Below are 18,589 nucleotides of genomic sequence, written 5' to 3' on the forward strand. Positions count from 1 at the left end.
TGCACACGCGCAGAATTTGGGCGCCCACACACTGACTTGGTAGTAACACTTTGGGGGATTTCTGTTATTGATGTTTTACACTTTCTGGGTTTTTCTTTGTTTGTTTAAGTTTGTTTGTATTTGTCTATTTTGAGGCAGAATTTACTCTGTAGAATAGGCTGACCTGAAACTCATGGAAATCCTCCTGCATCCGTCTCCCAGACAGCTTTGTAATTACATGTGTGTATGTGTGCACGCACAAGCACACGCCAGCTCTACAAAGTCATTACTGAGGACTTTCAAACACTCAGGTGGTTCTGGAAAACAATATGGCCACTCACTGGACAAGACCCACTGTATGGTCTGGTTCCAGACTACGGGACAACTCTGTCTCAGTATCTGACTTTATGAAGCATTAAACACCATTGGGGGCATGCACTTGGCTGCAATGCTTGCAAAAGGATTGTTTTATCCAAACAGTGTTTCGAAAATGACAGAGTCTGAGTGAAAGAAAGAGCTTATTTTTAAAAGAAGAGAAAAATGAGCTCCACTGTTAGGACTCTGCCGCTGGTTTCAGGAACTGAGAACAAACACAGGAAGAGGGAGCCGCAGGAGCGCCGTGGGTGCCGTGCTGGAGGAGGACACCACTCAGAGCTAGCCACATGGGCAGCGCTGCAGGCTGGTGGTATTCATTCCTCACACAATGTCGGCCCTCACAGCTGGGGACTGACGGGTACAACCCTAAAAATGTAGGGTCTGGGTGTGGAAGCAGCTAACAGTGCAAACATCTCAGGTACAGGAAGGCTGGGGGTGCTGGAGGCAGATGAAGGGACACACACTCACAGCGGTCAGAGCCCCACTCCTCCAGTCTGCTGGCTGATCAACACCCCACCCCACCCCTCCTGAGCAGGTGACCACGTCTCAGCTCCCTTAAGCATGCGCCTATAAGGGGTACCCTGATCCCCGCACACTGCAGGAAAGAGGGGCTGGCTCATGGTGCCTCTACCACCACTCCTCAGCATCCAAGTAGTGCTTCTCCCTGGCGAGGGCTGGGAGAGCACACACATACCAGTGGTGCTGAGCATGGTCTGAGCCGACCATATGGCCCGCTGGCACTTTCCTGGATGGGTTATTTTCCCAGACACCCTATGACCAGCTCCCTAAATCTCCTACTCATAAACAGCCCGGCGCCCGGACAGGAAGAAGTGGCAGCAAGAGATGAGCTTTGGCAGGGGTGAGCACTCAGCCCACAGACTCCACCTCCCCTCTTTGGTTTTTCAAGATGGGGGGGGGGAGGTTCTTTGTGTAGCAGTTCTGGCTGCCCTGGAACTTGCTTGGTAAACCAGGTTGGCCTTGAACTCACTGAGATCCGCCAGTCTCCCAAGCGCTGGGATTAAAGGCGTGCACCACCACCGCCCCACGGCAGTGGCAGGAGGCTGAACTTGCCAAAATACAGATTCCCCAGGCTGCAAGGTGCATTGGAAGTCATGGCCCAGGAGTCTCTGATCAAGAAATAAGCACACGGTATTTGGGAAACTGGCAGAGAGGCCCCTGCTGCGGCCTCCTGGGAAAACTCCACTCCCTGCAGTGTACAGAGCTCTACAACAGGCTTCCTGTAAATCAACTAGGTATACATAAATGACTTTTAAACAGGTCCCTCAAGTGCAGGACAAGATGGTATGTTAATATAGTAACAAACACAAACTCCAAGCAAACAACCTTAATCTCCACATAGACAGCCAGTTACCTGAGCTGGCGCAAGCTTTCTCAGCCCCTCTCATGTGCAACAGGCTAAGAAAGACATATGTCAGGGTACATGGGAGCAGAGCAAGTCCTGCTTCAGGGCCTTACCCCTGAAGGATGCTTCCTCCCCACCCCACCCCCCATCCTCTTTCTCTCTCTGGTAGACCACTGCTTCTCCTTCCTCCATCCTGCCCAGGAAGGCAGGGACTCCAGGCATCTCAGGCCTGTACAAAGCTGCAGTGAAGGAAGGAATGAAGGCCACAAGCCCACAACTTCCCAACTATGCGACAGGGCTGACAGTGAGCAGGCAGTCGCTCTGACATATTCCTTCCTCGACCCTCCCAGCGCTTTAACTCAGAGGCCCATCACCACCTTACAATGGCTAATCCTCCTACAAGACTCCCTGCCTCTGGCCTTTCTCCCCCTCTCCACCCTCAGTCCCACAAAATCCGGGATGCGTTTCCAAGGGTCAAGCCCATCCCTCCCTCCATAACCCAGCTCTGACCCACTTGTCATCAGGCTCGGTTATCGTCAGAAGGAAAACGGGAACTAAAGAGGAGGAGGGCAGGAGGGCTAGCTTTTACTGAGCGTACATTTGCTAGGGTAGTAATGGCTGCCTCCATGGGCGGCTAAACACCCAGTCACTGCCACAGGCAAATATTTAAACAGGGGTCCAGGAGTCCCAGGGACCACTACAAGTACATAAAAAAATGAGCTGCAGGATGGAGTTGGCTGAATCCAAGTGTCCCAAACTCCACTTGCATGAGACCTCAACTCAAGCTAACCTCCTCTGAAATTCCCATGCTACAAGGGAGAGAAGCCAGGACCCCGCTCTCCAGCCCCGAGGGGCACTGGAGCTGCATGGATCCCACACACACCTCACAGAACCTTGTCATTCCGAGTGTACACATTTTAGGTCAATCTCCATGATGGAACTGTATGTGGATAACAGACAGACAGACAGACAGACAGACAGACAGACAGACAGAAGAATGGATGAACAAAAAAGCCACCCAACTACATCAAAGGGAAAACACCTTAAGAATTCAGAGAAGAGCCAGGCAGTGGTGGTGCACGCCTTTAATCCCAGCACTTGGGACACAGAGGCAGAAGGATCTCTGTGAGTTTGAGGCCAGCTAGGACTACACAGTCTCAAAGGAATTAAGAGAAGAAAATGGTTCTGGTGTGTGGTAGGATTAAGGAAGTTACAGGGAAGAGGATCAATAGCATGCAGTGGAGAAATCAGGTATTCATTGAAATACGATAGGGAGAAGAGACTCGACAATAATGCTTGAAATACTTTCCTGATTCTCTAATTGTTTCAAAAACGTGCCATGACCACCTTGATTAGGACAACTACAACAAGCCTGTTAAAGCGGACTTCTTGGCTGGGCCTCAATACACGTCCCATACGCTGGACACCCTATCCGACTGTGTGGGCTCCAAGAGCGGAACTCAGTCTTCACACTGGGGCATGAGGACGGAGCTAGAAGCACACATGGGCACACCCCTTCACAGGATGAGCTTCCCTCTCACCATAGCGGACACGAACACCCACGGGCCCATGGACACATCACAGGAACACATGTCTGTATTTTTCTGCCACTGACCAAACGCCACCCTCAAGGAAACCCTGCAAGCTTTCTGAGAGCCAACACCGCAGGAAGGAGCTATACACAGAAATTAATTTTCTCAGTGAACGTGAGCCCATAAATTACACGGCGAAATTTATGATCTATTTTCACGGCTACGTTCCTTGAGGGATGGCATGGGGCTCAGCCGGCAGAAGCAGAGTTTCCCTGATTTGGGTTTGCTTTCTGTTGTTTTAGTTTGGGAAGCTTTGGGGTATTGGGGACCAACACCAGGGCTTGCTGAACCACAGTGTCATAGCCGGTCTCTGACTTCAGCTCATCTTGATGACAATCTACACACCAGGAGCTGCAGCTGCGGCTTCGTGGGACCCTCCTAGTCTTGCCTAATCTGTTCTGATCTAACTCTCACTTCTTCCCACTGGCCTCTGCGGCGGAACACGGAGCTCTGCCGCTCCCCAATCACTGTGTCTTTCTCGCTCGCCCCCAGCTCTCCTGCATGCACGCCCTGTGGCTGACAGCTTCCTTCAGCTCAGAGTACATTTTCCTTTGGAAAAACAGCAAATGTCTGAAACACTCATTCATCTGTTGCTGCCGTTACTCCATAATTTAGTTCAAAAATCCAGCCGTGTGTCAGCTACATAGGGAGCACAGCAGCTCAGGCTGCATCTGAGGCAGAAATAGAGCCCAGAATGAGACAGGCTGGGGCCTCTCTGGCTAGTATATAGATGCGTGAAGGATCCAAGAAGGCTCATAAATTAAAAGAGCAAATGAAACAGGGCCCTTCAGGGATTTCGCATTAACAACAACTAAAGCCATCTTGTCCTAGGATCAATCAAGCCTCTCCTACTTTTCTTCGACCGGCAAGAAATCATGCGCTCTGAAAAATCAAGCTCCAACGTGGCTACCGGAGATAATAAATTATTTGAAAAGATAGAGAGCAATACTCGGCTCTGGAAGGCTGAGGCGGCGGCATGGTGGGAACGGAAGCCAGTGTTCACTGTCATAGGTCAGTGAACAGGGAGAGGCAGGGGTCTGCTGCCTGAAATCCCAAGAGTCACATATGGTAGGACCAGCTTCTTGGAAGGAGAAATCATGGGCCCAGAGGGTCTAGAAACACACAAGGAGAAAGAGAAGGGGAGACAAACCCAGGCTTCAGACACTGTGGCCTAAGCATCCCGGTCCCCAAAGGAAAAGGGGGGGATCAGTGCAGGGACAGAGAAGGGGGACAGGGCTGGCTTCCAGGGCTTTCCTGAGGCTTGTTCTCCCCCTAGCAAACAAATCCAGCAGAACCTTTCAGATCTTCCAAATGGCAAGCTGGTGCCCTGGCAAGCTTTGGCCGAGGCAAACAAGAGCTACAGGTTCCTAGAACCCTCGGCTGCCGTAGTAAACGGCATCACTCATACAGCTGCGGTAGTACACAAACATCATTCGTTTCCAAAATGCAACACACGGGAGAGCAGACTGTGAGACAAGGACCAGCAACCCTGACCTTCAGGGAGAAAGAGCGGCTGCCCTGAGAGAACGAGCCAAGGAGATGCTTCTGAAAAGAGGCCACTACAGGGCAGACGTGTGAACAACAGAGGACACGGGGAGCACACGGCCCTGGCTCCCACTGAACCAGAACTCCCAAGTGACTCCCAAGCACCATGACCCATTGAGCTGAGCATTTTAACCCTATAAAACAGAGCAACGGTACCCCCTACTATGTTCCTTTGCCACCAAAGTCTAGGCTAGTATGTCTTCCCAGTTTCCCAGCCCACAGAAAACCCAAATGAGAAGAAAGATGAATTCAATTAAATAGAAACAATTTCAGCTATGCAAAAAAAGTTACATTAATACCCAAGTCAGGGCCGGAGAGACGGCTCAGTCAGTAAAGGGACCTGTGATCAAGCCTGAGCGTGTCCAGTCCCCAGGGCCCACGTATTTAAACATGAGAACAGACTTGTTTTGGAAAAGGTCTTTTCTTTGTAGCTCCAACTGTCCTAGAACTCACGCTGTAGACCAGGCTGGCCTCAAACTCACAGAGACCCACCTGCCTCTGCATCCCAAGTGCTGGGATTAAAGGTGTGCGCCACCATATCCAGCACAAGAACAGACTTCGTAAAGTTGTTCTATAACCTGTACACATATGCATGGACTACGCGCCATGGCGCGCATGTGCACACACAATAAGTAAGGAGCTTTAAAAATATGTCTAAGTCAATCATTCAGTAAAGAGTCCACAGACGTTCATCAGACTTTTAAACATTGATGTTGCAGAGCTGGAGAGATGGCTCAGCAAGTTTAGAGTATGTCCTAGTTAGCTCTTTCTATCACTGCGATAAACACCATGATCAGAAGGGACTTGGGGAGGAAAGGGCTTATTTCATCTTTCAGCTCACAGCCCATCTCCATTGAAAACCATGGCAGGAAACTGGGGTCTGGAACTGAAGCGGAGAGGATGAGGAAAACACAGCTCACTGGCTCGCTCTTCATGGCTCCTTCAGGCTGCTTTCTTACACACCCCAGGACCACCCGCTTAGGGACGATGCTGATGCAGGGGATTGGGTCCTCCCCCATCACTCACTAACGAAGAAGATGCCCCACAGACTGCGACAGGCCATTCTGATGCAGGCATTTTCTCAGTTGAGGTTCCCTCTTCCCTGACAGCCCTATAATTTGTGAGGCTGACGAGAAACTAACCGGCGCCTAGTGTGTCCAGCTCTCGTAGTGGACCTGAGTTTGGCTCCCAGAGACCCACATGAGGCAGCTCACAACTGCCTGGCACTCCAGCTCCAGGGTATCTGATGCCTTCTCCTGAACTCTGGGCACTGCACTCTTATACATGCACATACACACACATATATGCACACATAACAAAAACATTTAAATAAAACTTTTAGTGCTTTGTTTTGAAGGATACCATGAAGGGAGTAAAATGACAATCCAAAATGGGAGCGTTTGCAGGGTGCACACAACTGTTCAGCATCCAGAATATATGATGTGTGTGTGTACAACTCATTAATGAAAAGACAGTTTAAAATCAAAGCAAGACAAAAATGGGCAAAGGACTTGAGAAGTTGGTCCTCCAAAAACAATATATACGAACAGCCACAGGACACGAAACATGGCTCGACATCCATCCATCCATCAAAGAAATGCAAATCAAATAAACTCATAGAAAGATACAGCTTCACACCCCCGAGAACGGACATAATCAAAAAAGACAGACAATAATTAGCGTTGACAAGGACGTGGGGAAACTGGAACACTTACACACGGCTGGAGGGAATACAGCGTGATGTAGCCATTTTAAAGTCTAGCAATTCCTTGTTACTCAAAAACTTCAATACCGAGTCACCCTGTGACTTAGCAATGCAGCTCCATGAAAATATAATACGTCTACAGAAGGACTTACAAAAAACATCCAGTGAATCACTCATAATGGCCAAAAACGCATTAATAATCCAAATATCCACCAACTGACGGGCAAACAAAGTGTGTTGCAATACACAATGAGATTCAGCCATTACAAGGGGCAAAGTGCAGACTCACACCACAGCACGAGTAAACCCTGAAAACATTAGTCATGCGAAAGAGGACAGCACGGAAGACCGCGTAATGTTTGATTCCATGTATGAGATGTTCACAGGGAGTAAAATCCACGGAGACCAAAAGCAGATCAGGGGGTGCCCAGGGTGAGGGAACAGGAGAACAGGGAGTTCAAAGTTACAGTAACACAGAGGCCCAGTCAGAACTGGAACCCAGCCCTCCTAACTCCCTGGCTACTGATCTCGTCCGCCACAAACCACCAACACAATGGGCGAACTTGAGAACCAATGCTGTTTGAGACAGTGTATCTCCCAAGGATGCGTACGCCACTCATCCTCCATCTAAAACCTCCATACAAGAACTCCAGGGCCTGGACAGATGAGCTGAAGGTCAAAGCAGTTGCAGATCTTAGTTCCAGGGACCCACATGGGGGCTCATAACCACTGCAACCCCCAGCCCAGGAGCCTGACACCTATTCTGGTCTCCTTGTGCTCCTGCAAGCACGCGGTGCACACTTACTCTCAGGCTCACACATATTCACAATGAGCAAGCAAACAAATAAGTCTATGAAAGAAAGCCAGTACTTGCGATATTCAGTAGCCCACATTATTTAATAGGCACTAAACGCTGCGATCATTAACACAGCCTGCCTTTTGCCAGAGAGATGAAAGAACAAGGCAGAATCAAGAGATCAAGATATGTGGTCCATAGGTGGGGGAAACAAAAACCACAGACAACCTGGTCCCATTTGTCCCAGATTTCAGCCAGCAGTGAACGCAACAGAATTCCAGATCAGGTGGCCACAGCTACGCTGACTGCAGAGGTATCTGGGTCTTTGGGGAGGGAATCTTTCAAGGAAGGAGTGGAAGAGGTCAAGCTCATTTTGACTTCCAACTTCTCAAAAAGTGCAAATCTAAATATTCAGGTGAAAGATAAAGGTTGGAGAGAAAGCTGGGCGGTGGTGGTGCACGCCTTTAATCCCAGCACTCGGGGAGGCAGAGGCAGGCGGATCTCTGTGAGTTCGAGACCAGCCTGGTCTATAAGAGCTAGTTCCAGGACAGGCTCCAAAGCTACAAAGAAACCCTGTCTCGAAAAACCACGAAAGAAAGAAAAGAAAAGTAGGAGAGAAGAAGCTTACCAGACCGTAAGTAAAGAGAACTCTTGCCCGGCTCAGCCTGCGGTCACCCGTTCAGACCCAAAAGTTTATTAGTAACATATGAGGTGTTTCAGGCGCGTGTGACATACATCTCTCCCATCCCCTCTACCAGGGTCTGCCTGGACCTGTGCACATCCCTGAGACATCCTTCAGGGTCACCTCACCAAACACTGCTTGCTCTGCTGGCCTGGAAGACACTCCCTGAGTCTCTTCACTGTGAGGTCCTCTATAGACACAATCCAGATTGCTTTCTGGAACCCACAGCCCTGGGGGCCAGGTGTATCCTTTTAACAACTCACTTTGTGGCAGTGAAGGCCACTAGGGAGGAAGTTCAGGTGGCAGGGTGCTTGCCTGGCGTGCAAGAGGTCCAGGGTTTGATCCCAGCACTCTATGAACCAGGAATGATGATGGCACATGCCATCACATACAAACCCACACATACATCCTCTTCTTGCTCTCTCTCAAATCCATGGCCTTTTTTTTTTTAGTGTGTGTGTGTGTGTATTTCTAAATACTTAAACACAACCTGCTCAGTCTGTATAATGTTACACATATGTATGTTTTCAGGGCTGACCATTGGGTATTTGGGAACCAATCCACATAGACACATTTTTTTTTAACATAGAACTAAAAGCCCATAGAAATATTGGTTATTGTCACTGTTGTTTAAAAAAATTAGATTTCTTCCAGGAAATTAGGGAGAGAGGCCCTAAGAGCCTCCTGGTTTTGATAAAAATTTTAAGACACAGGAACCTGTCATTTGAAGGCACTGTCTTCATCAACCACCTGATGTTACTGACAAAGTCATCACTAGCATCCAGTAGAAAGATGACATCATTAATAACACCCTAGACAGGACAGCCTCCTGCCAGAGTGTGAGCAATGGCTGGCCACGTCTCTGCAGGGCTGGGCTAGGCAGGAGAGGAAAGAGGAAGGGAGGATCTACCTCAGATCAGCCCAGGGATCTACCAGAAGTTCCCACTCAAGGAGAGCAACAGAGCTGACTCACGAAAACCAGCAACAAGAGAAGCCACGCTGACCCAAAGGCATTAATGCAAAGGGTTTCCTTAGGCACCAGCTCTACAGAACAGATGGCTACAGAAACAGCAAACTGTGATGTCAAAATGTTCAATCTGAGGCCAGGGAAAATAGCCCAATGGATAAAGCACTAGTTGCACAAAGATGAGGACCAGGGTTCAGATCCCAGAACCCACATCACTATTGAGTGGACATGGTGGCTGGCCTGAATTCATGGTTTGGAAGGTAAAAACAGGGGATCCTGGGAGCAAGCATCAGTATCTGTGAGCTCTAGGTTCAATTGAAATACCTGCTTCAATGGCTAAGGCAGAACAAGATCAGAGGAGACCCCTGATATCAACCTCAGCCTACACACACACACACACACACACACACACACACACGGGAACACATATGTCCATAGAAGAAAAAGAAAACCTTGGTCTGAATCCTGGCTCCAAGTCAGGCCAGCTCTGGGAAGTCAGTGAGGTGTGGTTAATCTCCAGGGCTTCAGTAACAGCCGAGTTACAGCCAAGCATGTCTGATACTCAATAAAATGCACTCAGAATACAGGAAGACAGAGAGAGGAGCCCCAGCACTCAGCACACTCTGCTACGGCAGTTAGCTCATACAATAACCTCACCCTGCAAAGCAGTCCATCAGGACTCCCTGACCCCGTTGGGTGGAAGGTACCTGGGAATCTGCCATCATTTCCCACCGGAGCTTGTCTTACATCAAGGTCAGCACATAACACATTAGACAAACAAGAACAGGACAAGCAGAAGAGCTGGCCTGCAGAGGTCCTGGTCCTAACTGATGGACTCAGGAGATACAACTGTAGGCCTGCCGAACTCAGAAGCATGCTTTAGGGCCAGGGAAACTGCCCAATGCCTCACCTGTGGAGCAGCATGCGGAATCCTGGTGACATCAAAGTTAGGCAGTTCTTCTCCACCCACCTCCCTCCGCGCCCCACCCCCGACTGCCCTGGAACTCTAGAACACTGGCTTAGAGGGCAACTCTTCTCAGCTAGATTTCCAGAACCAAGACACTGGCAATAGTTCCACGGTCTGGTTTATAGCGTTTGCAAATAAGTCAACCACCAAAGCCAAAGACATTGGACCATCAAGCTTGCAAGCTTCGGTCTGAATTCAAGGAATCCATACACTTGGAAGAGAGAAAAAAAGAAAAAGTTCCTGTGTATACATCATTTGCATCTAACTGAAATTCAGCCGTTCTTCAAGAGTGAACGAAAGCCACACATCCCAGTTAGCGTAAGTGTCACCTGGGACTCCAATGGAAGGTGCCACAACACCACATTAGAATTCTTAGCAACGCCACACGGTTATTATTTACACTTGTAGTACGCCGCCACAGTGGAGGTACTTATTAGACCCAATAATAAATCTTCACGTTATTAACAACAAAAGCCACATACTAGTATGTCATATCAAATTTTCCAAGTGTTTTACAAACTGAAATTCAGTATGACTGGTGTTTCATTTGAAACCTTAAGTTCCTATTGTGTGCGCTCACCATTTTCTGCAGGGTACCTGTAACACTGCCAGCACTCAGAGGCTGAGAGGGAGCATGAGGGCTAGCCTGGGCTACACAGTAAGCAGTAAGACTACAGAAAGGACAAGAGGAACAGATACACTGCCAAAGGGATCCATGGCACAAAAGGGGGAAAATGGGAAGTTAAAATGAAGCTTCACACACAACCACTGACTGTAGTAGTCAGTCCACTACAGGCCTGTCCCTTTGCACAGTCCTGGTGTCTGGCAGTGACACTATTTATCGGGCACCGAAATACATTTATGAACAAATAAACTCAACCAGATTCCTTTGGAAGAATAATCGCCATCATAATAACACAGTATCGGCATTCCAGTTCCAACCGGCAGTCCCTTTATCCCACAGCATCACACTCGCTAAAACCGCAAAGGCAGACAAGCAGGTGGAGAGGCCCCAGCGAGCCACCTACTTCGAAACCCTGGTCACGGGGTCACATTAGGGCATCTCGTCTGAATGAGCCCATCTCATTTCAGTGGAAAGAGGAGAGTTTGGAGACCTAGGAACGGGAGAGCGTGCCAACGAACAAGCAACACCAGCTAACATCTACCCAGAAACACAGCAGTGGCAAGGTTCCCTTTAGCCCCCTCCACACCCTGCTCAGTTTCTGCAGTAAGACGGGTCCCAACACAAGTCCTGCAGCCAGTCATGCTGCACAGCAGACCTTGCCACTGCCTCTAAGCCATGCTGGACAGTGCCAGCTTCACCTTGGGGTTGATGGAAGCCCTTCTTCCAGTGTTGGGGCATGAGCTGTGTGATATTCGCACCACAGCGGCCACACACACAGAGTAAGCATCTGCCAGCGGATTCTCCCAGTTCAAAGGACACTTGGCCTTGGCTCTGCCGCCACTCATCACTGGAAGGACTGCAACAAACCCCTACCCCCTCACACTTCTAGCACTTCAATCCTCTCGCTGGTCTTCCCTCTTTTCTCCTAAGCCTGGACAACCACGAAAATGTAAACCTTTAAAATGTAAATGAGTGTCTGGAGAAGCGGCTCAGCGGTCGAGTACTTCCCGCTCTTCTGGTAAGTCTGAGCTTGATTGCCAGCCCTTACGTACGAGCAGGCAGTTCAGAGCTGCTGTAACCACAGCTCCACAGGTTCTCTCTGAGAGTACCTGCACGTGCGTGTCACATACACACACAAATAAAGATAACATAAATCCTAAAGAGGAAATCAGGTCACGATAGTGTGTGCCCAAAACCAAACCACAGCACACCACATCAAAAATGCAAATTCCCTCCCCAAGGCAAAGCCCTGTGAGCGCTGGTCCCTCCTCTCCCTCCCTTGCCTCTGACCACAGGCCTGTCTACCCCTAATACTCAGGTCTCCAGGTCTTTTCCCGGGCTCTTCTAAGCACAGATCTCTCAAGCAGGCCTCGGTGTCCCAGACTGCTCAAAGGTCACCTCTGCCTTGATTTCAGCTTCCTCCCGCCTCCAAAACCACTCTCTACTCCGCCTTATGGATAACCTTGACTTATCGTTACCTGGGTCAATCAGTGATCGTCTCCAGGAAGGAACCTTTTAAGAATGTGGAGGTTCCAGGCCTTGTCTAAATCAGATGAGATGAGAATTCTGGAGAGTGGGACCAGGTTCTTCCAGTCCACAAGACCCCCGCCCCCACCAGGCAACTCTGAAACCTGGCCAGGGCTCACTTTCAAACCCGCAGCAGTGCACACTGTTCCAGGGAGCGCTCATTCCACAGCCCTCGGGTGGGACCCGCAGCTCTCTGCAAGTTCTGCACCACACTGACGCTGCCTGGTGAAGCACTTTGGAGTTCCAAGGGCCTAAAACCACGCTCGCCAACAGAACTCTCCACAAGTATGTAGAACAAAGTTCTAACTCAGCATCATTCGACAGTCACGGTTAACCCATGTGCCTACTAGGCATGGAGATAGACTAATGTGACCAAGGAGCTGACTTCATTCTTGGGCCAACAGTGCAGAATATGTGTGCCCTACCATAAAAAACATCTACAAATTCTTGGCCTAAGCAGACTGGATGGATAGGAAAATCCCACCAAAGGCCTAGTTGATCTTGATCGCCAGCTCAGGAGTGGGTAAATATTTGCCAAAGGTAGGGACACAGATATGGAAGACTGGATTAAACCACCTTGGAGCCACTTGGGACACACCTCCCTTCAAGGCCCTCTCCACCCCACAGCCCTGACCACACCCACAAGCAGTACCAGTCTTGGGCTTTACATCAGTCACCCAGGACATTCTCGTAGACCTGGCCTGTGACCTGAGCGCACTGATCTGCCTGGAGGACGTTTCTTCCACTGGGTCACAAGTTTTCTCAAGGAGGACGGATTTCTAATCCTTTCAACAGGATTCCATAGATCCCAAATGAACACCAGCAAGAGCTGGAACCCACAAGGAGGGGCACCAGCAGCGCTTCTACTACTAATCATAAAAGATAAATTAAATTCAGCTGGAGGGGGAAACAGTTCCATTCGAACTGATTCAACATGATCCAGATACATCCATGGAGATCTCAGAGCAGCATAGCACGGTGGCCTGCTGGCCTAGAGAGGTTTCCTTCCGAGATCACAAATATCCTGGGAAAGAAATGGCATCCTTCTGACCGTGGAACCAAAATCTGTCAGCCTGGGATCTTGAAGGAGCTGGTTTACAAACAGGTCACAGCTCAGAATCAAAAGCAAGGCCAGTTCCCATTGGAACTGCGGGGCGGAGCCTGGCCCATGAAGAGCAGGCCCCCTGGGAGTCTACACAGTCCAGATGTTCATTCTCCCTTTTCAGTTAGAACAGCAAAGAGGTTTCCAAGGTAACCAAAGACAACAGAGTGAGAGAATCAAGGCCCTGGAAGGAAGTAGATTAAATTTTAATACTTAAGAGTCAATATCAAATTTATTTTTAAAACTGCATCAAGGCAGAATGGATGGAGCAACGAAGGCACGCCTCGCTGTCCACACGGACATCCCAAAAACGGACACATTTTTTTCTCTGTTTCGGGAGTATTCTCAAGTAACCAGGGGCTTAAAGAACTGGAAAGGGGCAGCTCAGCTTTCAGGCTGATGCCACAGCTATTTGTTTCCTCCCTCACCTCCAAAAGCACAAAGCTGATGCCAGTCGCGACTCCTCACTCCGCGAAGTCTGCTAAAACCGTGCAAAATAATGCGAAACCCTGAGAAAATCATCACCAAGGGGAAAGTTTAAAACCAGCCACACTCTCCTGGCTACGAAGACAACAAATACACTTGTTAGATTGAGAGAATGTATGGGGGCTGGGAAGACAGATTACGGGGTACAGTACTTGCAACACAAGCTTGTGAACCTTAGTCGATCCCCAGGATCCAGGTAAAAACTCAGGACAGTAATGAAACCCCACCCCGCCCCACTCCCAGGGGCGGAGCAGGGAAAGGTGATGGAGAATTGACTGAGGAATACATCCAGTGTCAACCTCTGGCCTCAATCAGCACACAAATCATCCAATGCACCTGCAGCCATACACAAGAGAGAGAGACAGAGGCAGACAACATTTTCCAGTTACTTTTAGGCCTTCAGCCATTCATCCATTTTCTTCCCCCCTTGCCCCATTCTCGCTCCAGGTCAAACATTAACTGCAGTGAAATCTGGTGAACCAGTTAGCAGGTAGTAAGTCAGTTGTCTGTCGGTTGCTGTACCACATAACTTCACCAGTCTTCAGAAGTTCACAGATATGATGATTCAGGCTGGGAAATGGGAAAAGAAAGGGGACTGGGGGGAAGGGTGTTCCTCCCATTTCACACAACCGGAAAGTGATGGAACCTGACCCGAAGGTGGCTAGTCTGGCAAAGGGACAACTTGGAGAACACACCATTACTAAGCATAAGATAAGAAGCCACGTAATTGGTGAAAGCAGCATGGAGCCAAGTTCAAAGTCATCCTCTCTTAGCCTCAAGTTCCTCATCTACAAATCAAGGCTAGAGATTCAGCACAGCAGGGATACCATGTGAAGCAAGGCCAGGCACTAGCTAACTGCTGGTCCGGGTATGCCAGCCCAGAAAGCCTGTTTCCATCAGAAACCGACTATGACCAGACACAGCCTCCATGGGAAACCAACAGGCTGATATATTTTTTCAGTCTTATTTCTGTGAAATGTGTAACTTCATGTGCATCACAAAACCCACGCTCGTGGTCTGATCCCAGAATAAAAAAGATGTCTGCTTGAAATCCAAGTATTGTGAGTATCGTGTGTTACTACATTAGACACAGAACAATTGTGTGTAATGGAAGCGAACATTAACTAATCTAGGAGTGGGAAGAGCATTATTTGAAGCAATCCAGGCTGAGCCCTTTCAACTTTACCCCCAACTCCAAGTTCATACACACTATTATCCTAGAGTGGGTATTGGGTTTGCTTAAAAATGAGATAAGCCTGAAATGGTCTTAATTCTTCCCTCTTCGCAACCTGAACCCATTCTCCGCTTGGGAGACACATGAAGCAAGCCCGCAATTTAACAAAATGCCCAAATCCAGTCTCTCTCCAATCTACTCGGTAACTGAGCTCTTGGGTAATCTCCTGCACTGCGTGCAAAAGCAGCTTTGGACTCATCCGCTGCAAACCAAAATCAATCAGAGGCAGGGTATGCCAACTTAATCGCAACTCCTTTTGCCTGGCTTCCCAACATTTGCAGTGTTAATAATATTTAGCTGACACACAGCAGTGAGGAAAGCACCCCAACTTTATAAACGCAAGCTTTCTTTCAAGTTCCTTCCCAAGGAAGGATTCCTTCCTTTTTAAATGCAATCCTTTCCAAAAGAATGAATGACACGTTTTCCTAATGCTTTTCAACTGGGGGTGGGGGGACGGAGACACGCCTCAGCTAAAGGGGCCGTGTTTAAGCTGGCAGAGGCAGAAGAAAGCAATCTGCATATGACTGAACTCACTACAGAAGATTTACAAGCGGATCTTTTGGAAGAGGGGGAAAGGAGAGAAAGAGGAGGCTGCACCAGGACGCTGAATCTAGTATTTTCCATTGAGTCTAGTCGTGACTGTGTATGTCTCCAAAGAAAAATATTTTACGCTGAACAGTCTAGATTATTTTTTTTTTCAAGCGATTCTTAATAGCAGATGCAGCGTTGAGGCACCGGGAAAGGATTTAATGACAATGCTTAATTTGAAGCTCTCTGAAGACCAACCCTTTCCCCGCCCCCATCACTGGCATGGGTATTACCCCATCTTAAAATTCTGGCCAGAAGAAATGTAGTCATCGGTTCACTACTGCCACACATGTGTCTTGTACGCCAGTTACGTATTGTGAGCCACACTGAGCGCACAAAACCTAGGAAGCCGAAAAGATGAGACTCTGAATTCGGTTTGGAAGATGAAGAAAATGATAGAAGTGTGGCTGTCCCAAGTCACACAGCCAGTCCTGGCCCAGGGACTCACACAGACCCTTCCAAGCCTTCTAATTTTCAACCCGAGCTGCTTGACTCTCGCAAGATCCCTCTTCCCCGGGATCTGGAGAGCTCGCTGCTTAGCAGTTCGATACAATGACTCTGCACCTTGAGAGCTCTTACTAAAATCAGGCCTTTTCCAGGTTAAGGACAGGAGAGATGACCATGGTGCCAACAGGCACCACACAGGTAGCACAGGAGCGGCCACCAGGGCCTTTCGGACCTCTAAGCGCCGGCTGTCCACCTCCCCGGCAGCTCTGCTCTGCGGCACGCAGTGGGAGCTGCCAGGCCTCCCGGGCTGGGATGGCACCCTTGCCTGAGCAGCTTCGGGGTCCCCTGGACCTGCTCCGCTGCTGGCTCAGGGAGCACAGCTGCCCCCGCCGGGCCAGTTCTGGAACAAGTTGGAGAGGTCCGCAAGAGAGGACCCATCACCCGGGGCAGCAGCGCGCGCAGGGGTCCCCGGCTCGCAGCCGCCGCCGCGGACTCTGCTGTCGAAGTTGACCTTGCCGAGGTGTAGAGCAAAAGACCTGAAACCCTGCGAGGGAAATGAGAGCAGACAGGAGGGTTCCCCAAAAAAGGCCCAAGGTGGTCCAACAGCCTCTCCCCAGAGCCACCTCTCTGGGAACAAAGGGCTTCTGTGTCGGGCACTGCTGGCCCGGCCGCTACCGGCTCTGGGGGACCAGAAACTTTTCTCGGGTATGGGCGCGGGCGGCGGGCACTGTGCATCAGGCAGCAAGCGCAGACGACTGCGGGGTTCCCAGGGCGCAGCGCGATCCCCGCGACCCGAGCCGCCCGCCCCGCGCCGCCGAGGCTGCCGCTCACCTCCTCGATGGCCGCCACGGTGTTCCGGCACTGGGCCGTGCGCGTGGTGAAGCTGGAGGCCGTGGGCGCCTTGTAGTCCTCATGGGTCTCGGCCACGAATTCCGACACGGAGATCTGGTCCGGCATCGCCGCGGCGCGCGGGAGCGGACCACGGCCGCCTCAGTCGCCCAGGGTGCGGGCTCCGACCCCGCCGCCGCCGCCGCTCCGGGCGGCGGACAAAGGGGAGCGCGGGGCGCGGGAACCGCCGCAGGGCGCGGAAGCCACCGCGGGACGCGCGGCGGGAGCAGGGGCGCGCGCAGCCCGCAGCTCTGCCCGCTGTGCTCCGGGATCCGCCGCCGCCGCCGCTGCCGCGTCCTCTCCGAGCGAGCCCAGACGCGGGCGCGCACAGCTGGCGGGAACTGCCCGCCACCCAGCCGCGGGCCGCGACGCCTCCCGCGGAGAGGGGCGGGTCCCGGCCAGGGGGCGGTGGCCGGCGGGGCGCGGGGAGGGGCGGGGCGCAGGCCCGGCCACCAATCGGCGCGCTCGCCGCCACCGCGCCGCCGGGAAGCTGAGGCTGCAGGAAGGAGGGAGGTGCGCGCTCGGGGCCCGCCGGTCGCTGCAGGCCGCCGCATTGTGTCTGTCGTCGGCACGTTCAGGGGTTCGAGGGCGTGCCCCACTCCCGGGCTGCGGTGCCCGGACCTCGCCACGCCAGTCCGGAACCCTGGTGCACACTCCCTGGTGGGCGTGGACTGAGACCCGGGACTCCGGCCTCCGGGCCGGAACGAAATCCATCCTTCGCTCCCCAATCCCACCCACCCCTGGGCGAAGAACCCCCCGAATCCCCTGCCAGAAGCTCAAGGAAAGGCCAAGCGAGACGACAATGTGGGTAGCTCGCCCCCTACAGGACGGTGAGGTCCGTCGGGGCAGCCCTCCTGCACCCTAGCGGGACTAGCCGCGGGGACAGTTTGGGATGCAGTCACAGGGACCGTGTAGTGTCTGTGCACCTCCTCACAGCTTTAAGGAGCCTGGTAAAGATGGGTTTTATAGAGTAAACCAGAAACCATAAGGCATAAGGCCGAATGGGCGCTCAGACCTATGTCCTTTGACTTGGAAGAGTACTTCAAGCCCCTAGTCAACATCGCCTTCCTTAAACTTGTACAATTAGGGGTAATCCCGTTTACTTGTAAACAGGTTTAGGGTGCTAGGCCAGGCTTCACCCTACGAAGATCACAGGACGCGCTGCAATGATATTGCTATTGAAGTGGGGGAAGAGGAGACCAGGGACTAGAGGTCGTGTAAGAGAAGAGGGGGGCTATTGTACCTGATGGTTCTATGAGAAAGTACTGCCGACAGCAGCTGGCCGGTCGCAGACCAGACTGGGCCAATAAAACATCTGAATTAATACACATTTTCGTTTATAGCTCATAAGGAAGTTCTCAGCTGTATTCGAAAATCCAGAGGTTCTGAATACAGCAGTCGAAAATCACACCCTGTAACTCCACCAGGCATGTGGCAGGGTTACTGCTGCCGCCAACAATACAGCCTAGAGAAACTTTTACAAGAAACCTTTTGTGTGTCTGAAAAGGAGGGAGTGTGAGAGACGTCGGAAACCCAACGTGGGAGACAAAAGTGGTCTCCTGCAGCCGCAGGACAGTAGACCAGTCAATCATGTTAAAGCTCCCATGCGCAGATTTGCTGTATGAAGTGGCGGCTGGGGTCAGACATTATGTATGGCTTCTGGTATTCACTAGCAGTGCGTGTGAATGAAGTTCAGCGTTCAAAAATAGCTGTGCCAGTGG

At 50.8% G+C, this 18,589-nt stretch overlaps 1 protein-coding gene across 2 annotated transcripts in view; it reads right to left on the reverse strand.

The window, feature by feature from the left end:
- The window catches only part of Asap2 (ArfGAP with SH3 domain, ankyrin repeat and PH domain 2), a 155,309-nt gene extending 138,081 nt beyond the window's left edge, over positions 1–17,228 (reverse strand). For both annotated transcript variants that reach the window (XM_057789713.1, XM_057789705.1), the window contains exon 1: positions 16,812–17,228. In XM_057789713.1, the coding sequence (XP_057645696.1) occupies positions 16,812–16,937 (126 nt within the window). In that variant the 5' untranslated portion in view covers positions 16,938–17,228. The remainder of the gene's footprint in view (positions 1–16,811) is intronic.
- Positions 17,229–18,589: the final 1,361 nt, after the last annotated feature.

Source organism: Chionomys nivalis, chromosome 1, assembly GCF_950005125.1.
Source record: "Chionomys nivalis chromosome 1, mChiNiv1.1, whole genome shotgun sequence".
NCBI lineage: Eukaryota > Metazoa > Chordata > Mammalia > Rodentia > Cricetidae > Chionomys > Chionomys nivalis.